Here is a 19,953-nt window from a genome sequence, read left to right on the forward strand (position 1 = left end):
AGATTTGTGAGAGTTGGGAGCGACATTACGAACAGTTTGGCAAGAATCTGAAATGCTTTCTCGTCAAATGACTCCCGCTCATTATTGCCTACATTTTGAGCAAAATCGCTCACACGTCTCCCTGTACTGCTCTTTAATCTGATTCTGAAATACGTACGTGAAGGTTCCGTTCGCCTAAGCATGGCAAAGATTGATATGTTACACTCCAATTAAATTTAGTGATAAAACAAAAACTAACGTTACCAAGGAAATGAGGCAGAGACGTTAAAGGTAACAAACAGTCGTGCTTTCGCTTCAGAACAGCGTATCGAGTAACAAATCATTTTCTCCAGTTGATCTTTTGGAGTAGACATAAAGTGAGCAAACACCGAAAATTCTAGATGTTTGCCGTGACTTTTCCATTTTTGAGGTAGCCAGAAATGCATTTTTGACGGTGCAAATTGATTCCATTTATTTTGATTATGAATGTGGAAAATTTTGTCACACTTATTATTTTACAATTGAGCAATGGGAATGTGATGTCTGAATGTTTACGAAGCAGTCTGTTGTACTGATAATTTACAGGAAGGGCCATGCACTGAAAAGTGATGTCTGGGTAATTATTTCCGCAGCACTCTATCGCAGAGATAATGGGACTGAGTCGATCGTATCTTGAAGCAGTAAGATATCGAATTGATGCATTGGCAAAAGTCATGCAGCTAGGTGACATACAGAAATGACACGATTCGTATTCAGGTTCATTTATAATGTACATTTGGAATCAATTTATGTTGACGTTGTACATCAAAAATGCATGTATTAAAATTATTGTTTATTTCACTTAATATTCCTTGACATTTCCTATAAAAAATCAGAGTTTCAAGCCACGCATGTTGTTACATTACAGATTTTCCCTCAGAATTTAATGTCTTTGACACTGTCATGTACTCGGGTTTTGTTGTGAATACGATGTAAACGGCTACAAACCACAAATACTGAAATGGTTTATGGCAACACAAACGATGCAAAAAGTATAAGGCATAATTTTGGACTGTGGGATAACAACTTTGTTAGGTAACTAAATCAATCCGCAAAACAGTTCGTACAGTTATTTCATACTTTGTGAGCTTGAAAACAATAAACTGATAAAAACGTCTGCTAGCTGTCCATGGTAATTATGAATTTGGAAATATAATTTTTAAATGAAAGATAAAAAAGTGATGTTTGATTTTGCAATCTTCCACAATTCAAATAGATATCCACGAAATTGACAAGTGCGTTTACCCACTAATCAGTGAATAAGAAGTCATAAAATGTATTTGTCGTTTCAAAATTTAGTTAAAAGGGTTAGCCATTGCAATAAACGTACATAAAACGAGATTCAGTAATAACAGGATGCTGGGTGCAAGACTCTGTGGACAAAAATCCAAACATTACAAAAGGTACATCCTTGATGCTGCCAGGAACAAATTGCATGGAAGACACAGTAAACGCTACTGGCTTCCTCAAACGAACAAACTATTTTCTCCTGGAAAGTTTCATATTGATGAATACACCGAACCAGAAAAAAAGCTGTCTTTGACTGATAATGAGTACAATTATCACGATTGCACTTCTAATAACGAGTGACTTAAGTTTCATAAAATACACAAAGGATGTTTCACTTGAATAAAACTATCACCATTTTATACACGCCATTGAATCCATCAGGGCGAAGGGAGAAAGTGAACACTGTAACAATTTGCATCCATGCAATTGATGATGATCTCTCCTTTTTTTTTTTACATGTATGGCTAGTGCAAGTACTGTAATATTATTTTATTTTTATACAGCGCAATATCTTGGCAGACTTTGTAACTTGATTAGGGAACTAGTCCAACGTGAATGCGTCTGATCAAGTTGCACTACATAGTTCTCCAATCAAGTTATTAAAATGATAAAACCAAGGTGATTTTAGTGTTCAGTATTATCTAGTCGAAGCAAAACTATGAAAAATGAATTGAATCTAATATGTGTTACGTTTTAAGGCCAACAGCAAACGTCATATGACTTTTTGGAAAGTATCACCGTTTTCCATATGATCAAATTACAATACATATACTTAAACTGTTTTCTGATCCTTGCTAATACATGTGTTCCTTTTATATTTTTCACCTGTATCTATTCCACTGATGCCAATTACACGCATCAGATTTTCATCTAGATTTTGGCCCAGATTTTCATTTAGACCAAACCAACGTCCAAATAAATCGAAGTCTCCAAGCCAATATCTCTGGCCATGTAGTCATTTTGTACGTTTATTGGTACATATACGAACGAAACTTCTTACATCAAAAGGGAAGTGAACCTAATGATGAATCCGCACCTGCGATTTCTCATGAGAAGTGTAACTCTGACGCATCTTTAGTTGGACAACATGACACCTGATCGCATTCAATTTTACGTGTGCTTTAAAGCACACTGTACATGATGTTGTATGAAACATGATATTAACTGTTTCATTACCGCAGGTTTCAATCCACGACCTTCGCAGTCTTCCCTATGCTTAAATTTCGGCATCTTCTAAATTTCTGAATATTTTCCCCTTTAACGAGTCACTATACATGTACATGCATTCCTCTAATTATACAAATACATACAAAAATTATACATAACTATGTTTTGGAATTTTTTTAATTCATTGCCACTTATGAAAGCTTTTCAAATATACAGGTCCAGCAGAGAATCAATAATACAGGTAAAATATTTATAACGAATCCTGGCGCATTTTGTGCAATTCATAAGCTGCTCCTCATTCTGAAACCAAGAAGCACATGCTTAGAGCATACTTTATAGCTCCATGTTTAGAATGAACAAAACTAAACATTACATAACCCTACCGAATCTCAGCATCACTTTACAGGCTGTAAGTAGGCAGGAAAAGTTATTGAATACAGGGGCATTCTCAAAGTGAAAAAAAAAGAAACATTAAGATGTATACAGCCAAATATTCAGAGAGGATCCTCTCATAAGTGTACATCATTATTAGGTTACAAGGACCACTACTGATCACATTAGGAAAGTTTCAAAGGTATCATTTGTTACCGGTACTGTTGATGCCCTAGGAGTCAACCTTAAACAGCTTTTGGAGTTCCATTATATTCCTTCTAGATTGTGTCTTACCTAACTGAAACCTTGACTGACGCTCGTAGGAGGTAGACTTTGGTAGCTGATCTATGTGCAGTTAGCTAGGATGATTCTCTTTCTCTAAGCCTGTAGTTCAATTTGATGATGCCTGTGTAGACTATGGAGGTTTAGGTCTGGAAACACCTGTCACTGATTTGATACTCTTACTCTGAGTCCAGTGAAGACATTGATATTTGGCTTATTTCTTCTGAAACTTTAGGGTACCATCTCAGACATCTGTTCTTTGTCATATACATGTACAATGAATCAAGATTGAAGATGACATAAAAAGGCTATTTTTAAGGCTATTTGATGACCTGTTGACCTCATTTAAAGAGGTAGAATATTCCTTTTCTAAGAATGTCGAATCACTCATCTCGGACCAGATTGATGTTTTTGTTGCTCCTTGAGAAGCCTAGCAATTTCCTGACCAAGGGTTTCTATATTTTCCTGGAAAGAGAAAACAACAAATAGTGGGAAACAAGAAAATCTAGCCTAGCTTAATTTTAATATTCGGTTTTCCATACATGTTTCAACTTGTCAGATTAGGAATGAGACATCTTTGAATTCTAGTGATTTGTGGATGACATCTTAACCACATCTCTGATGAGTTGGAATTCCAACCTTTAAAGTAATGTTCTTCAACAGAGTATCCTCAAGCACTGCTTGCAGTTTACGATTGATCTCCAGTGAAAGGTCAAGGGTCATTGTTGGGTCAGTGGACTGTGAGCGGTAGAGAGAAGACATAATGCCACCTTGCTTGGAGATCTGGGCCTGCAAGGTGGGAGCAAGACAGGGAGCTTATGGTGAATGAATGTGCAAAATGTGACCACTGCTATTCCAAAACCAGGCTGGAGGTTTGTTAATTATTATCTGGAAAATGATACTAGCATACACATGAACAATACCAATTCAACAACTTTCACTCCCTCTAACTACTAAAGTTTTCTGTGAATAAATATGCATTATGCATCACTTTGAAAGTGAAAACTAATGGTGGGGAGAAGAATTATCAAATATCCAACTACCTACTTCGGCCTGGTTTTCGAATAGTGCATCACAAATAATTGACATCCAAGTTTACAAATATTAAGTGAAATCAAAGAAGATACCAGGGCTGGGAGACAGAAAAGGAAATGATTCAAAACTGACCAAGTGTAAGGTCAAAGTGGGAAGAGACTCACAGTAAATGCTACGGATTGAAGAGGATTCTGTAGCAAATTGATACAGGGTAACCAGTAGTCAATGAATAAAGTGTTGGAAAAATGGAACAAACATGGTTTAATGAAGAAAACTTGTCAATTAATCTCTAAAAATTATCATTAATCTTTATACTACATGTACTGGTTAAAAGTTATGCTCAATGTCAGCTTTTGTCTCGTTTCATTAAGTGCAAGGGAGCTAGTCACAACAAAACTGTCAAAACAAAGTTAAGAGAAAAATACATGTACATCAGCACATTAACAAGGTCATGTATAAACAAAAGACATCTGAAGAATGGTTTTAATATTTGGCAAAAGAGAAGCGACACAATACGAAAAGATCACTGCAATGATCAGCCACAGGTTAAGGCATCTAACAAAGTGAGAATTCCATTCCGGGAATAAAATCTTCATGCTTTGAATGAAAAAAGAAGAACCTACGCTAAAATGTTTCATATCAAGCATTTTTGCAAACAAGAAATTGTTGTAAATGTAGGAACCAATTTTAGGATGTGACTCAAAAAGTAAAAACATTCTCAAAGAGTAGGACCTCTTTTACTGAATACAAGAAGCAGAATTTAAAGAATTCCTTGACTCAAACAAAACCAAGCCACTTTCAAAACAACTAGCAATTCTGCTTCAAGCTTTTCTAATGTTTACTTGTGTTATTTCGTAAAACAAAAATAAGCAAAACTGAAAGTTTGTGAAAGCAGAGCAGATGAATAAACAGCCGTGCAGATAAGGAGGTTCATTCAGTGATCAGGGAATTCTTACCATAGTGCTTCGTAAGCCTGATGAAGGCTGAAAAGAATGGAAGCATGACAGCAAAGGAAAATAAAGCAGCATTTAATTGGAAAAGGTAACAGAGAAAGAAGATGCAACTGTGATCTTTTACTTTCATAACAAACTGTTGGAAGGATCTGATTTTTTGGTTTGGAGAAGAGCAGTGAAGCAGGTGATTTTTTGGCAAGGCAAGGGTGAAACCAAATGAGTTCTAAATCAATGTGAAAAAACTCGACTCAACAAGACCTCCACAAATACATGTACATGTATTTGTATATGTATACACATTCTTGCCTTTTGCAAATTATGAAATTAGTTCCAAAGTGAAAATGAAAGTAAGGTCAGTGGATTAGTATGACTTGGGTGACAAAAATGGCTCCAATCATTAATTTAGACACAATGATAATTCATGAAACCCAACCAAGTGTCTCACACCTACCTTATTGACATCACTGGATACTGGCACCAAAGCACCTGCTTCATCTCTCATTATATACTGCTGGATAATCCTGCAAAAAACAGAAACAAAGAAAACTAAACTAAGAAAACTTTCTATCTATGAACAACCTGTTCAGATTTCCCTCCTATTAGCATCTCACTAAGGTTTACACCAGAATATTTCCAATGTAAAATCCCATGCTTTGATACATTTTGGGCACCAATGGATACATACAGAATTTCCTATCACAGAAAGAGTTAATAAATACCCATTATTAACGATGGCATACCAATGCTTCGCATGAAACTTTGCACTGAACAAAGTGAGTAATGGCTTTACAACAATCTTACTTGGATTTCTTCTTGAGTTCTTCTACCAGGTGGGTTATGTGTTCTTGCATAAATTCCATCTTTTCATTCTTCCGTTGGTGAGCTTTCTGTAGTCGTACAATACGGTCAACTAACATTCCTTTGTCAACACCAGGGTAATCATTGCCAGTAGCAATTGCAACTGTAGGATCCTAAAACAAAATATACACATGTAAATCCAAATAAGAAATATTGTCAGTCAGCGAATTAAAAAAAACAGAAGCACAATTTCAAAAAGTGACACAGGAATGATAACTAGGATTGCATATGAGAAATACATGCATGACAATCTTTTATTTGATATCATTGTCAGCTGAATAATAATGCTCATCATTCCTCAGTATATTTCAACAGGCTCTGTGCAGAACAAAGCCCTGTACCTCTTATGAGTGACTGCAAGTCACTGCCAATGACATTATAGATCTTCATGGTGACCTGTAACCTCACCGATTGAGCTTTCAGACACATGCATTTGTAACATTAGTAGTTACAGCTTGACTGTGACTAATGTAAAACCTTTACACTCTCCTTAAAGAAGGCTTTTATGAGTAGACAATATATGCCACAGCAGGTAGGGCAACAGGCTTCATGTGATTTCACTGTAAATATATCATTAGTATGACTTACATGAGTGGCAGTATGTTCCTCTGGTTTGAGGGATGCTGGCGTACTAACTGAAACTGATGACCCACTTGAATTGACAACACTAGGAGCAGAGCCTGGTAGTGTATCTAATGATCCAGAACTACTTGTACGGGAACCAACACTGATGTTATCACGAGATGGATTCTCAGATGAATCAAGAGATTCTAAACGTTTGTGTGCTTGCTGTAACTGTCTTGTTAAATCCTGTTGAATCCCAAAAACATTTGAATTATACCTGAAATTTCCATTTGAACAGGGAATTTTAAATCTATTTATTTTAAGCTATTCATGGTGACAGACAACTAAGATGGAAAGCTTGCGGTAAACACCATGCAATATCTCTTTTTTGAGTCTGTGTGGTTCTGTTCCGGTTCTTATCAGAACCACACAGACTCAAAAAAGAGATATTGCATGGTGTTTACCGCAAGCTTTCCATCTTAGTTATTCATTTTAATTGATTCCCAATTATCAATTATCTTATTCCACTTGCTCTAAATAAATTCATACGTGTAGTTTGATTACACGTTTTGGAAGTTGTCTATAATGACTAGAGTTAATGAGTCATGATGCACAATGAAACGGAACATTTTATTTAGACTTTCTATCAAAACTTTGTGTAACTGTCCCCGAACTAGATCGATAATAGGTATGAACTTTCTAATGTTCAACACCCGTCTTCACATTTGTTACAACTATTCACTTAGGTTCAAACTAGTTCCAAGTCTCCTCCACTTGAACTGACATTTCCTCTATGTTTTCTCTTTGAAGTTATATGTTAATACTTGAAATGAATTTAAACATCAAGACATACCTTTGTATTAGCAGCATGTTTCCTTTTGAGTGTCTTGTTATCATCCCTAGCTTCATCTAGTTGGATAGAAAGCTGCTCTACTGCACGGCTTTTCTCAGTGAGTTTACTTGTTAGAAGAGATGACTCACGTTCCCGCAACTGACACTCCTGCTTCAACTCAGTGCTCTGTAAATAAGTACACGCTTACAGTTCACTACGGAGGGAATTTGGCTAATTTCTGTGTAAACAGAAACCCCATAAATCTGTCCTGAGGCTTAAAATGATTTATTCAATACAGTAAACCTAACCTGGAATTCTTTTCTCCAAATCATGTTCATTTGGCTGAATATTACTGAGAAAGGAAAGTTTTGAGGAAGTGGGGAGATTCTGCAGTAAAAATCATCTTAGAATTATGAACAGTTATTCATTATCAATTTTAAATGCACATTCATTGCACAAACCTTTTCAATTTTTGAACATCTAAACAACAGACCTTCTTTTCATCTTCCTACATTTGAAAACAAAAGTGGATACAATTAATATGACAAGACACTACTTGCAACCCTTTGTCATTGTTCCTCCTACAACCTGTAAACTAAAATGAGACCCGAATGGTGATTGACTGGATTACAATCAGTATTCACTTACCAACTGACTGTAGCTTGTTTGTAGCTCATCAAGGTCTCTCTCAAGTTTTTGAACAGCAGATTCTAGTTGGCTTGCCTGTAAATAATGATGCAAACCCATTAATATGTTTGGTGTTTTTTGATCTCCAATTTGATGGAATACACTGATGACTAAACCCCAACTGCAGGACAGTATTCTCAAAACTCAGGGTTTGGATTCTTGTATCATGTTCTCACACTGAGTCAACCCCTCCTTCAATGAATATACTGATAACTAATCTCTGACTTCATGGTAGCATACCCAGAGCTTAAGAACACATCTTTACATTGTGATCCCTAATACAATGAAATACTAATGACTAACCTTTAACTGCAGTGCAGCATTGTCAGAGCTCAAGGATGTGTTTTTGCTGGTTATTTTCTCTGTAAACTGTAAAAGTTCGCTCTCTTTCTGTCTGGTTGCTTGCAGTTCCATCTCTAGGTCTGATTGATCACTCTTTTGTCCAGAAACCTCTGACCTTAGTTGTTTTTCAGTCTCTTTCAAGCTAGATGATGCAAGATATAATGGGTACATTAAATTAGTATCTTGTGTTACAGTTACAATTGTAGTCTCTGTACATTTCATCTATTTCCAAAGTACAATCTGTGAATAACATGATGCATATGGAGTGAAGCACAATTACATTGCAATGATAACAATTATTAATATCAATGTAAAGATTTACAAGCTTAACCCCAATAGTTGACTAGAAACACATTTCAAATAAATACCAGATAAACATCAAGAATGACGAACAGGAACAGATAGAATCAAATACTAGAAATGAACGGAAATAAAGATCATAGAAAAGGATACAAGATCCATTATTTCACTATCAATGTGTTAGATCTGAACAGTCATTGGAGTCATTAATGTACTTACTTTTCAAGTTCTTGTGTTAACGATTTCTTCTCTTCCAGCTGTTTGTTAAGTCGCCGATTTTCTTCCTTTTGTGAGTTCAGAAGTTCCTTGAATTTGGCAAGTAGCTCCTCATTTTGATGTCTTTCACTTTCCAAACACTTGTTCTGTTTTAAAGTACCAAAGCCAACCCCCCAAAACAACACAAATGAAATTGGAAAAAACAAAAACAAAAACTGATAACATCAACATGGAAGAAGTCCTAGCATAAGTAATATATACACAATCCAAAGGCTCCAAAACTGACCATCTACAAACTGATCACTTCAGACAGCACCTGCTGAGCATCTGACTTAAGTTTGAATCCTTCCATTGTTTTCCTTGTTTCCTTTAAAAACAATTTACTATGCCAGTTTCACCAATAATTTACTTTATGAACGAAAATGAATTCATGAAAATGTGGCACCTTGACTTTGAGAGAATCAAGTTCAGCCACATTATCAGCAAGATTCTTCTTGAGTGATTCAAGCTCTCGGAGTCTAGCCTGATGAACTTCTAAGTGTTCTTTCTGTTCTTGTAATTTCTCCTCCAGCTCACTGTGTTTCTCCCTGAGCTGTCGGTCAAGGCTGTTGGACTTCACTTCTTCAGATGTCTGAAAATCAGAGAATATAAACATCTAACAAAGCCCTGTTATTGGAAGGGAAAGACATATGCTCAAATGTCATTCCTGAGTGCACAATCAACTTTTAGGGTAAATGCTATTTGAACTAATTTTACCTGGTATGTCTTAATCATCTCTTGACAGTTTTTTCTAATTTGCTCTGTTTCCTCTTTTGCCTCCTTAAGTCTCTGTTCCACCTTTGCAAGTTTCACTTTAGTTTCCTGTCAATGAAATAAGGTAAATTCCATCTATGACTAATGTGGCAGACTGCAACAGATACTTGGGGCCCTGCACATGATGATACACGTACATGTAAATATTAGCAAAACGTGAAAATGCCATTTCTAGAAGTTTATAAATAGGTTCTAAATATCAAACTGGGTCAAATTACAGTAAATTTTTGCACAATGCTAAAAAATCAATATATTTAGTTCTAAATCTATTAGTTCCCAGAGACATTTAATCGTTGTAACAATCTTTCAACACTGATGTGACTTTTTCTTCACCTTGTGCGCATCCAGTTCTGTCTTCAATTTATTTTGGGCCCATTTAACTTTGATTCCTTGGGAGCTAATCTCCTCCTTCAGCTGATCGACTTCCTTCTGTAGATACGAAGCTTCTGTTTCCTATTGTAAAACAATTCAAGGTCACTTTTTAAACTCATTTTCAACAAGCTGACTGGGAAAATGCAAAACTAGAATCGTTTTGTATAGAACAAGAAATACTAATGAAGAAAACAAAACAGACACGGCTGTTAGATATTGAACAAAGACAAAAATACTAGCATTTCTAAAGGAATTATGATGAACAAGGACAGTAAAAGGTAGCCAAAATGCACCTTTGATGTTGCTGTATTCTTTAACTTGGAGCGTTCTTTCTTGATATCATGAAGCTGTGTCTTAAGTGACTCCACTGACAAGTTCAGCTCTTTGAAACTTTTCTCCAGTATTTCCCGTTGTTTCTTCTGATCCAAGACTTCTTTTTCACTCTTGGCATACTTGATGACAACAGCTTCCTTCTCTTTGATTGCTTCTTCATACATGGATTTCACCTGATTGATGAAATGTGTTTTCATAGATTACATCCGACTATATACTCATTACAAATATTGCAAAACATAAACCTATATTTAATTTGGCTGTCGGTTGGTTTATTTTCAAATGTACTTTTTATGCATACACACAAACAACAGGCTACATCACAAGCATTGCCCAAATTCAATTAACTTCATATGATAAAACAAACAACATGAATGTAAAACTGTCTTCTGAATCCCTTTTAATTATTACAAAACTTCATATATTTCAAAATGTGACAATCTGTTGACTTGAGAAGTATTGCATTAACCTGATCAACCCTGAGTATCATTTCCTGTTGGAGCTGAGTGATGGCTTTCTTGGCAGCAGCATCGTGGGAAAGCTGTCTTTCTTTACTTGCAGCTAATTCTATCTTTTGTTGGTCAATAAGTAACTCGAGCTGAAAGTAAAATAAAATAAAGGCAGACTAATGATCAAACCTGCAAACCAATTCTACTGGGTGATATTCTGTTATTGGATCTAAAGCAACAAATTTCACCTAACGTAATGTGAACAAAAGTTTAAACAACCATATAAATCCAGAGTCAAGTGTCAGGTCTGCATGAACTTACTTCTTTTATTCTCAAGAGATGCACAGTTTGAACTGATTCTGCTTGTTTTACATTCAATTGTAGCGACTCCTTCTCTTGCTCCAGATCAGATATTTGCTGCTGTTGATTGGACAAGTGCTCCTGCATCCTACAGAACAAAAAACATATAAATAAAACATTCAGTGTAAAACAGAAAACAGTCCCATGACAATGTTGTTGTTTGCCAAGTTGACTATAGAATTAATTTTGACATGTGATGGAAGTTAGTGACGTCATGTACGGTATATACTCTAATTTAATACATTAGAATATGCCAAGCTTGAATTTTAACTTTAAGGACAGTAGGTTCTACATTGTACATATATTTAATATAAAAACAGAAAATGTAGACATTGGCTGATTTTTCTGTCAAGTCTTATGTCATCCTTTGCCATTACATACACTGAGTCTCTCAGCTTGCTTACAAGTTACAGAGATTGCTTACACATGTACATGAACATGTAAGTTGAACAAAAAAATGCAATACATTGCCTCACATCTGCCATGAAACTAAAAATGTTCCTCGCTGCATGGCCTATGTACATATGTAATTCTCAAATCCAGTATACTGGAGGAATATAAATTTTGATTCCTAAAAATGTTCCTCACTGCATGGCCTATGTACACACGTAATTCTCAAATCCAGTATTCCGGAGGAATTTAAATTTTGATTCCTAAAAATGTTCCTCACTGCATGGCCTATGTACACGTGTAATTCTCAAATCCAGTATACCGGAGGAATTTAAATTTTGATTCCTAAAAATGTTCCTCGCTGCATGGCCTATGTACACATGTAATTCTCAAATCCAGTATTCCGGAGGAATTTAAATTTTGATTCCTAAAAATGTTCCTCGCTGCATGGCCTATGTACACATGTAATTCTCAAATCCAGTATTCCGGAGAACTTTAAATTTTGATTCCTAAAAATGTTCCTCACTGCATGGCCTATGTACACATGTAATTCTCAAATCCAGTATTCCGGAGGAATTTAAATTTTGATTCCTAAAAATGTTCCTCGCTGCATGGCCTATGTACACATGTAATTCTCAAATCCAGTATACCGGAGGAATATAAATTTTGATTCCTAAAAATGTTCCTCGCTGCATGGCCTATGTACACATGTAATTCTCAAATCCAGTATACCGGAGGAATATAAATTTTGATTCCTAAAAATGTTCCTCGCTGCATGGCCTGTGTACACATGTAATTCTCAAATCCAGTATTCCGGAGGAATTTAAATTTTGATTCCTAAAAATGTTCCTCGCTGCATGGCCTATGTACACATGTAATTCTCAAATCCAGTATTCCGGAGGAATTTAAATTTTGATTCCTAAAAATGTTCCTCGCTGCATGGCCTATGTACACATGTAATTCTTAAATCCAGTATACCGGAGGAATATAAATTTTGATTCCTAAAAATGTTCCTCACCGCATGGCCTATGTACACACGTAATTCTCAAATCCAGTATACCGGAGGAATATAAATTTTGATTCCTAAAAATGTTCCTCGCTGCATGGCCTATGTACACATGTAATTCTCAAATCCAGTATTCCGGAGGAATTTAAATTTTGATTCCTAAAAATGTTCCTCACTGCATGGCCTATGTACACACGTAATTCTCAAATCCAGTATACCGGAGGAATATAAATTTTGATTCCTAAAAATGTTCCTCACTGCATGGCCTATGTACACATGTAATTCTCAAATCCAGTATTCCGGAGGAATTTAAATTTTGATTCCTAAAAATGTTCCTCACTGCATGGCCTATGTACACATGTAATTCTCAAATCCAGTATACTGGAGGAATATAAATTTTGATTCCTAAAAATTTCCTATACACAGCTAAAGTTAAATATGCACATTTTATGATACCTACATTAATGCATAAACACCCATATGGTCTGAACATTAATAATCTGCAATTAAATTTATCCTACATGCTTCTCATCAAATTCAAGAGTTCAATCTACCAACTTATTGACATTTTGCTAATACTTCAAAATACATTGGCAGAATGGATTACCACACATGAACACCAAGTACATGTACACTTACAGGTAAGTAGCAGAAACAAATCCTTGAAATTATGCTATGCTACAGGTACTGTACTTTCAAATTAAAAAGCTGAAATCACTGAGACATATTAACCCTAACCCTCCTCAATATTTCACCTGTTGGAGGACTGAGGAGTGTTAGGGTTAATATTTGAATCCTTGAAAAAAATCTGAAATACAGGCTTTTGCACGACTAAAACTCAACTTAAAATTACATGATATCAAAACTTAAAAACAATTTACCTTTTAATTTCTCCATTTAGGCTATCAACCTTTCTGTGTAATTCGTCAGACTGTACTTTCATTAATTTAACCTCAGGGAGGTCTTCCAGAATTACCCCTCTCCTCAACACACCATTCATAGGATCACCTGCAGATGGCGTGTTCAATGTAGGTGAAATTTATAAATTGGGCATAAAACAGATGAAAAGAAGGAAAAAAACACTTTTGCATTTCTCATTATCTTTTGTATCCCAATTGGTGCCAGGAAATATCAGTGTTTTGATTCAAATGAAAACCCTCGAGACCATAGATCTATGAAAGTTACATTTTACATTGGAAGGAAACCTTAGGTTAGGGGTTTGACATGACAGAGTGACAGAGTTTCTTTCAGGACTGAAATATCTGCCTGTCCCTCCCTCCCAGCCCAGGTTAAAACCTGTTTGTACACTCTCTCAGGAAAATTTTGGAAACTGACCACCCCTCATTGCTACATGTACATGTATGTATTTATGTATTTGAGGCTATGTTTACACTGCACCCAGTAATTTGGAAGGAAATGTAAAGACTTGTTCACTAGTGTTAAAGATTTCACGTAAAACGGGGGGCTTGTAAATTTTGAATGAGCAAAAAACAGCCTGTCCAAATTTGTTTTTGCACAGGTGGATAGATGATTAGATGAGACACTGCAAAGGTACATGTAATGAACATCATTTGAATACTACATGTACTTTACCTTCATCCAATTTTTGTGGTATAAAGAATTCATCCAGTTCAGCATCCAACTCTGACAGCAAATCATCATCCTGCTCCAGAGATGTCTTGGCTAATTGTATGGATGAAGATTCAGTTCTGGAGTCCTTTTGAACAACACAAGTTGAATTCGCCACTTCAGTCTTTCTAGCCTCATTTTTATTTCCTGTTTGTATACTTTCCCGTATTTCAGCATTTGAATGTAGTACAAGTTGAGATGTCTTTCCTAAACTGGCTGAATCTCCAGTGTTAAGAGGCCTTGAATGTGATTCACTGGTCTTTTTGACAGTTTGATTCCTCTGAAACTTTTCACTGACATCTTGTGATATTGACAATAACAAAGCTTCAGGAGAATTACAATCTGCAATTTTAGACATACTAGAATTTGATGAGGCTTTTGTGCTTGACGCAGATTTGTTGTCATGTGCATTGACTGAACCTGTAGCAGTCCCCTCAGCTGAGTCAAGTGAAAGTGGTTCCAACATCTGAACCTCTTCCTGAGGTCTTAATTGTTGACTTGGTTGGTTTTCATCACATGGGATGTTTGTAGTTCTAATATTATCAGGGCCAAGGATTGCATTATGAGAAATGAAATCACCTCCACAGGTTGTACCTGACTGCACTACTATGTCAAGAGGTTCTTCAAAATTGTCTTCAACTGTGGATTCAGCTGGACCAGAGTTATCACTGGAAATTATCTTGTGATTTAAACCGTCTTCCTGCTGTACAAGGTCAGTGCATTTTGAAGATATCAGTTTCATTCCATTGGTGTTACCATGGTTACTGTCTCCTAGGGAAGAATCTTCCTGATGCTCTACACCATCTTCAACCTTCTTGTCACCATTTACATCTTTCAAAGATTCCCCTGTTCCTCTAAGACTGACGTTCTCTCTTTCTTCCTTCTTCGTTTCTCTATCACCTTGTTCTTGTGTTAGGATTCCTTGTGGGTCATCTTTTGTGTGTGATACTGACTCAATGACTGGAGCTGATGCAGAGTCTCCTCCGCCTTCCATCTATGAACATTATAGGCACATGTGTCATCAGATATAGTGTAGCCATGCACATTTTATTAGTGAGTTGGGGGAGGGAAAGATACACCTGTATATGTGTCTGTAATATGCTGTTATCATTTGCCTACATATCCTGCAATGTGGGACAGTATTTCTTTACGCGTAGAATGCGTGACCCAAATGATTATGCATTATGTATGTTATGCTTATCACATGAGCTTTTCTATTAAACAGAAGGGTCCGTGGGAAATTCAAAATGTCGAGGCTATATTAACAGCATAAAATATCACAGAGAAAGGAAAACATTAAAGGAACCAGGAAATTAAAATACTTTTATAAATTTTACTAAAAACCCTTGAAATTGCATAGATGGTTTCAATTAACCTCATTTTAAATTTTCGTTTTGCAATTTTAACCCATATTTTGATGCTTTTTTGGTTTTTAGGCTTATGCATATTTGCATATTCATAAGCAAAACTATGATGTAATCCAAGGCACTGAATCTCAATGTTGCACTGATCTGTGCACAAAAAATTTCTAGATTTTTTAACCACTGCTATGGCAAATTTTATTTTCTTTGGCAATTTTGCTTGTTGCCACATACTTTGGCAAGTATGTGGCAATAATCCAGCAAAAATCCTTTTCACAGAAATGTTCCCAGATAGCAAATTTGGGGCTCACAATTTTAATACGAAAACATGCAACCTGAACCACGTCTTCCTACATGTAGAATTACATCAAAGTAAAAGCGCCCTCACTTGTCCAGAAATGCTTGGTCAATTTTTAATGTTTGAAAAAGTGCACCGTTCAGTTCACGTAACTCAAAAAAGATGTCAAACAGTCTTCATACATGGAAGAAGAGTACAGAGATACACAAAAGTGATTGTAAGAAATATTCATTTCCTGGTTCCTTTCAGCTGCCATGGCCTGTATGTAACTGATATTAACAGGTGATTCTATGGCAATGAAAACCACAGAATTTTCTCTGTGCATTTATCACAGATACATGAACTCAAAGCTCAATATCTGCGATGAATTCCATTAAAATGATATTGCAGGACTACAACTACACGCCTCCATGCACCATGTGCAAAGGTAGAATGCCTACATCATGTACAGTACATGACTTTATTACATGCATGTTGCATGTGCTACATGTTCACAGTGACTCCTAAACAGTGCCTTTCGTTTACTCCTCCATTGATACAGAGCCCTGACTTGGAATACAGCAAACAGTGGGGACTTCTGTCACTTGACATCCGCTGGATATTATGAACTCAAATTTCTCTAGGGTGTTCACTACTTACCCCTCAGACTATGTGTATACAGTATGTGGGTTACAATTTGCAGGAAATTAGCAATTTGTCAAGAAGAAATTTATTACCATCACAAGACCATAACCACTGAACGTTAATTTTCGCAACAGAAAAATTTTGACTTGCAGTGGGAGTGCTGAGAATGCACCTGCTTGGTTGATCAAACTGTATGTGAATGCAGTCATGACCCTGACTCCCTTCCATCTAAATTCAAGAAGGCTCTGCAAAAGCATCTGTGTTAACTGGTAACGATTCTGGAAATGCTCATGGCTGTTTTGAGTTAGGGCAAAATTGATGCTAATATAGCACAGTATAGTAAGTGTTGTCAAAATAATGCAGGAGTCTCAGGCCTTTTTGTCTTTTTGTAATGTTGTAATCAATTTTCCTTACAGGTACTACACATGCATTTCCTTACAGGTACTACATGTACATGTGTACCTTTAAGGAGAAATTTGTGGCAAATGTGACAATTTCCCTCAAATGGTAGGGAATGTAAATTTCATAATCCTGTTTTATTACATTTACAAATGAAGGTCCGCCCTGAAAAATAGTACTAAGCCTACTCACGTTATTTATCATGACCTTATTTTGGTTACATTTGGAAGAGTAAATTGGGAGAAAAATGCAACATTCCTTTTTTAATACCTCATGCCAGTCAACCACATCAATGTAAATACATGGTTAAGACTTTAAGTTGATTAATACAAACATGCATGGCGGACTGTATGATCTTTGGCTGTTCTCTGCAATACTCTTACTCCCCCATTAGCTTACAGTATCTTGCCCAATCGAAGATTGGTTTTCTAATGAAACTTTCCAGTAACCAATCAGTGACACCGTCCCAAGGAAGTTTGGCAACTTGATTCTTTTCGGCAGATGCATGCGTGCACTGTCTGTGTCAATGTCATCATTTTTATCCCATATAACTTCCCTCAAAAATCAAAACTCTGCCCTCTTTCTACAACATTACCGTGATTAACCCTCAGTTTAGCAACAGAATGTCACTGTCATCAACTTACATGCGTCTGAAAGCTTAATTCTAATTCTTCCTTCTATACAGGAAAGGGGTCCTGAAATTTACAATCCCCAAATGGTAACCTACATGTACAAACTGAGTAATGAGCATTCTGGAGAAGATTTAGCTCATAAAACTGCGCAGATGTCATAGAGGTCAAGTGACATGACTTGCTCCCCATTTCCTATATCCCATGTCAGGGCCCAGTATCAATAGAGGAGTATATGAAGGGTCATATTTATGGGTTGGGGGGGAGGGATACGATTGGTAAGACTGTGCAGCCGAAAAGTCGAGTCAAAATTTGTGCAAGATCTCCCTTTTTTCGATTCAGTAGAATTTTAAATATTAACAAATTTTCCCTAAATTTTTAAGAACTTTTTCAATACAAAATCAACATGTTACAGTGGTTCTGGCTGAAACGTGGATTTGTTTTGTTTGATTACTTTTAACGCATATCAGGAAACTTTAGACATGTTTGAAGTGACATAGAACTGGTTGTGCTTAATGGGAACAGGTCAACTTGAACCTTGGACAACTCGTACCATGGACAACTTGTACCATCAACTCAACATAACTGTACCAACTCGTACCTTTACCGAGTCGCACCTTGGACAACTCATACCTCTAGTAAAGACAACTCGTACCTTCGTGTATGAGACAACTCGTACATGTACACGTACCTACACAGAAATCAGAGCCTGCTCAGAGCTTATTATTATCGTAATAAACTTGAATAATAATTCGATTTCTTAGCTGTGGGGTTCTTCTACTAATTTGCTGTTTTGGCTACACTGTCTTCCCTACACACCAGTGGGGTGATATTATGTGAGGCGCATCGACATCGTGTATGTGCACCCGTGGTCAGGCAACTGACACTTGTCAACATGGCCAGCCGTCGTTGCATGCATTTCGGAATCTTCACTGTACAAAAAATGTTAATAAGGAAGTCAAGTTAGTACATGGTCGGGTGGTTCGACATCCATTACATAAACCGACGGCCCCAACACCTGTGGCAGGCACTACACAGAAAATCATGCTGGCACTTGAGATCTCTCTGGGAGATTAATGAAGATTTTTCCTTGAGGTGTTTGTCAAATTATTTGGAAATGGAGACCTACGGGTTACAGTTTTTTAGTACGCTTTTTCATTTCCTAGCATTAGCTGCATGCTTTTCTTTGTCTTGTTTTGCTTTTAGTGTTGGTTTCTTTGTGGTGTTGTTTTATTTGTTGAATAATGCCGAATAAATAATAATAATAAATTTGATCTTAAACTTGCTGAAACATGTGAAAAGGAAGAGCAAGAAAGTTACAACCGAATTGTGAACACGAAGGCACGAGTGGTCTTAACTCAAGGTACGAGTTGTTCAAGGCATGGGTCGTCCAAGGTACAAGTTGACTCGAAAGTGGCTAAACAGATCCACAACTAGGAAAAGTGTCACTTTAGTGATATTGATGCTGAATGTCCTAATTAAAAAAAATTAAAATTAGTTTGCACTATCTCCTGCACACAAACATGCACAAGGTGAACTACTTACATTTCATTGGAACTGAGGATTAGTCATGGAGCTATAAACCTTTTTTTATAGCTCAATAGGTTAATCGAGCTGCAATCAGACATGTCAGATCATGGTGGGAGGATCGGACAAGGCATGATGTCGGCCCTTACATAAATTAGGCCTACATTTGCCTAACGTAACGAGACTGTGTGAATAATTTCGCGATCCGGAACTGGGAAAATGACTGCATTATCGACAGCAAAAAGAAAAATTTACAGAGTGCACTGCATGTTATGAGCATGGACACTAACAATACTCAAAATTTGCACAAATTGTAATTTTCCCCCACCTTTTCTTCACCTGCTTCAACAACCACTTGATCGTGTCGTTCTGTACGTCGGCGAAAAACATCTGGCGAAGTTTTGGCCGGCCCTAGGTGCAGGCGAAGATAATTAAAACGTAGTCTGGTTACACGTTTAGCCCAGGTCAAATTCTTGCATAAAAGAGCTGGTTACCATACGTCAAAAATCCACGAAGACTTATGTCTGCTCACTAGACTGCGTACGCGTTTTCTGAGCATAAAATGGAGCGGCAATCTGCTCTACCAGACTATATGAAAACCCTGCTGTCACGTGACCAAATGTTGAAGGCTAGTTACCACCTGCTTTTCTGCTAAGCCAATCAGAATACAGTGCAGTAGAAAAGCTGATTTTATGTCTTTGTAATGTGCAGTTTTCTGCTCCCTGAAAAGCAGAACGAACTTTCTGTTGTAATGCAATTTTCAAGTTTTCTTATTCTTTTTATTTTTTAATTTTCCTCTGCTGGCGGCCGAAAAGTTGCTACATGTATCTGCTTTTTGCCTATCAAA

General features: G+C 36.6%; 1 protein-coding gene across 2 annotated transcripts; it reads right to left on the reverse strand.

Moving 5' to 3' along the window:
* Positions 1-871: 871 nt before the first annotated feature.
* Positions 872-19,580, reverse strand: ccdc186 (coiled-coil domain containing 186). Of its 2 annotated transcripts, XM_022225105.2 has the most exons (19): positions 19,435-19,580; positions 14,233-15,262; positions 13,521-13,647; positions 11,205-11,331; positions 10,904-11,032; positions 10,395-10,607; positions 10,063-10,182; positions 9,673-9,777; positions 9,362-9,547; positions 8,920-9,062; positions 8,362-8,542; positions 8,020-8,094; positions 7,393-7,557; positions 6,564-6,785; positions 5,919-6,088; positions 5,569-5,638; positions 5,121-5,147; positions 3,769-3,918; positions 872-3,594 (listed from the first exon to the last, which is right to left on the reverse strand). In XM_022225105.2, the coding sequence occupies exons 2-19, from the start codon at positions 15,260-15,262 to the stop codon at positions 3,517-3,519; spliced, it is 3,318 nt and encodes a 1,105-aa protein (XP_022080797.2). In that variant the 5' UTR covers positions 19,435-19,580; the 3' UTR covers positions 872-3,516. The 2 variants fall into 2 exon arrangements, with proteins under 2 accessions (XP_022080797.2, XP_022080798.2); XM_022225106.2 differs by lacking the exon at positions 5,121-5,147.
* Positions 19,581-19,953: the final 373 nt, after the last annotated feature.

The sequence above is a fragment of the Acanthaster planci genome, linkage group LG13 (genome assembly GCF_054643075.1).
Source record: "Acanthaster planci isolate LZ-2023a linkage group LG13, COTS_SCS, whole genome shotgun sequence".
NCBI lineage: Eukaryota > Metazoa > Echinodermata > Asteroidea > Valvatida > Acanthasteridae > Acanthaster > Acanthaster planci.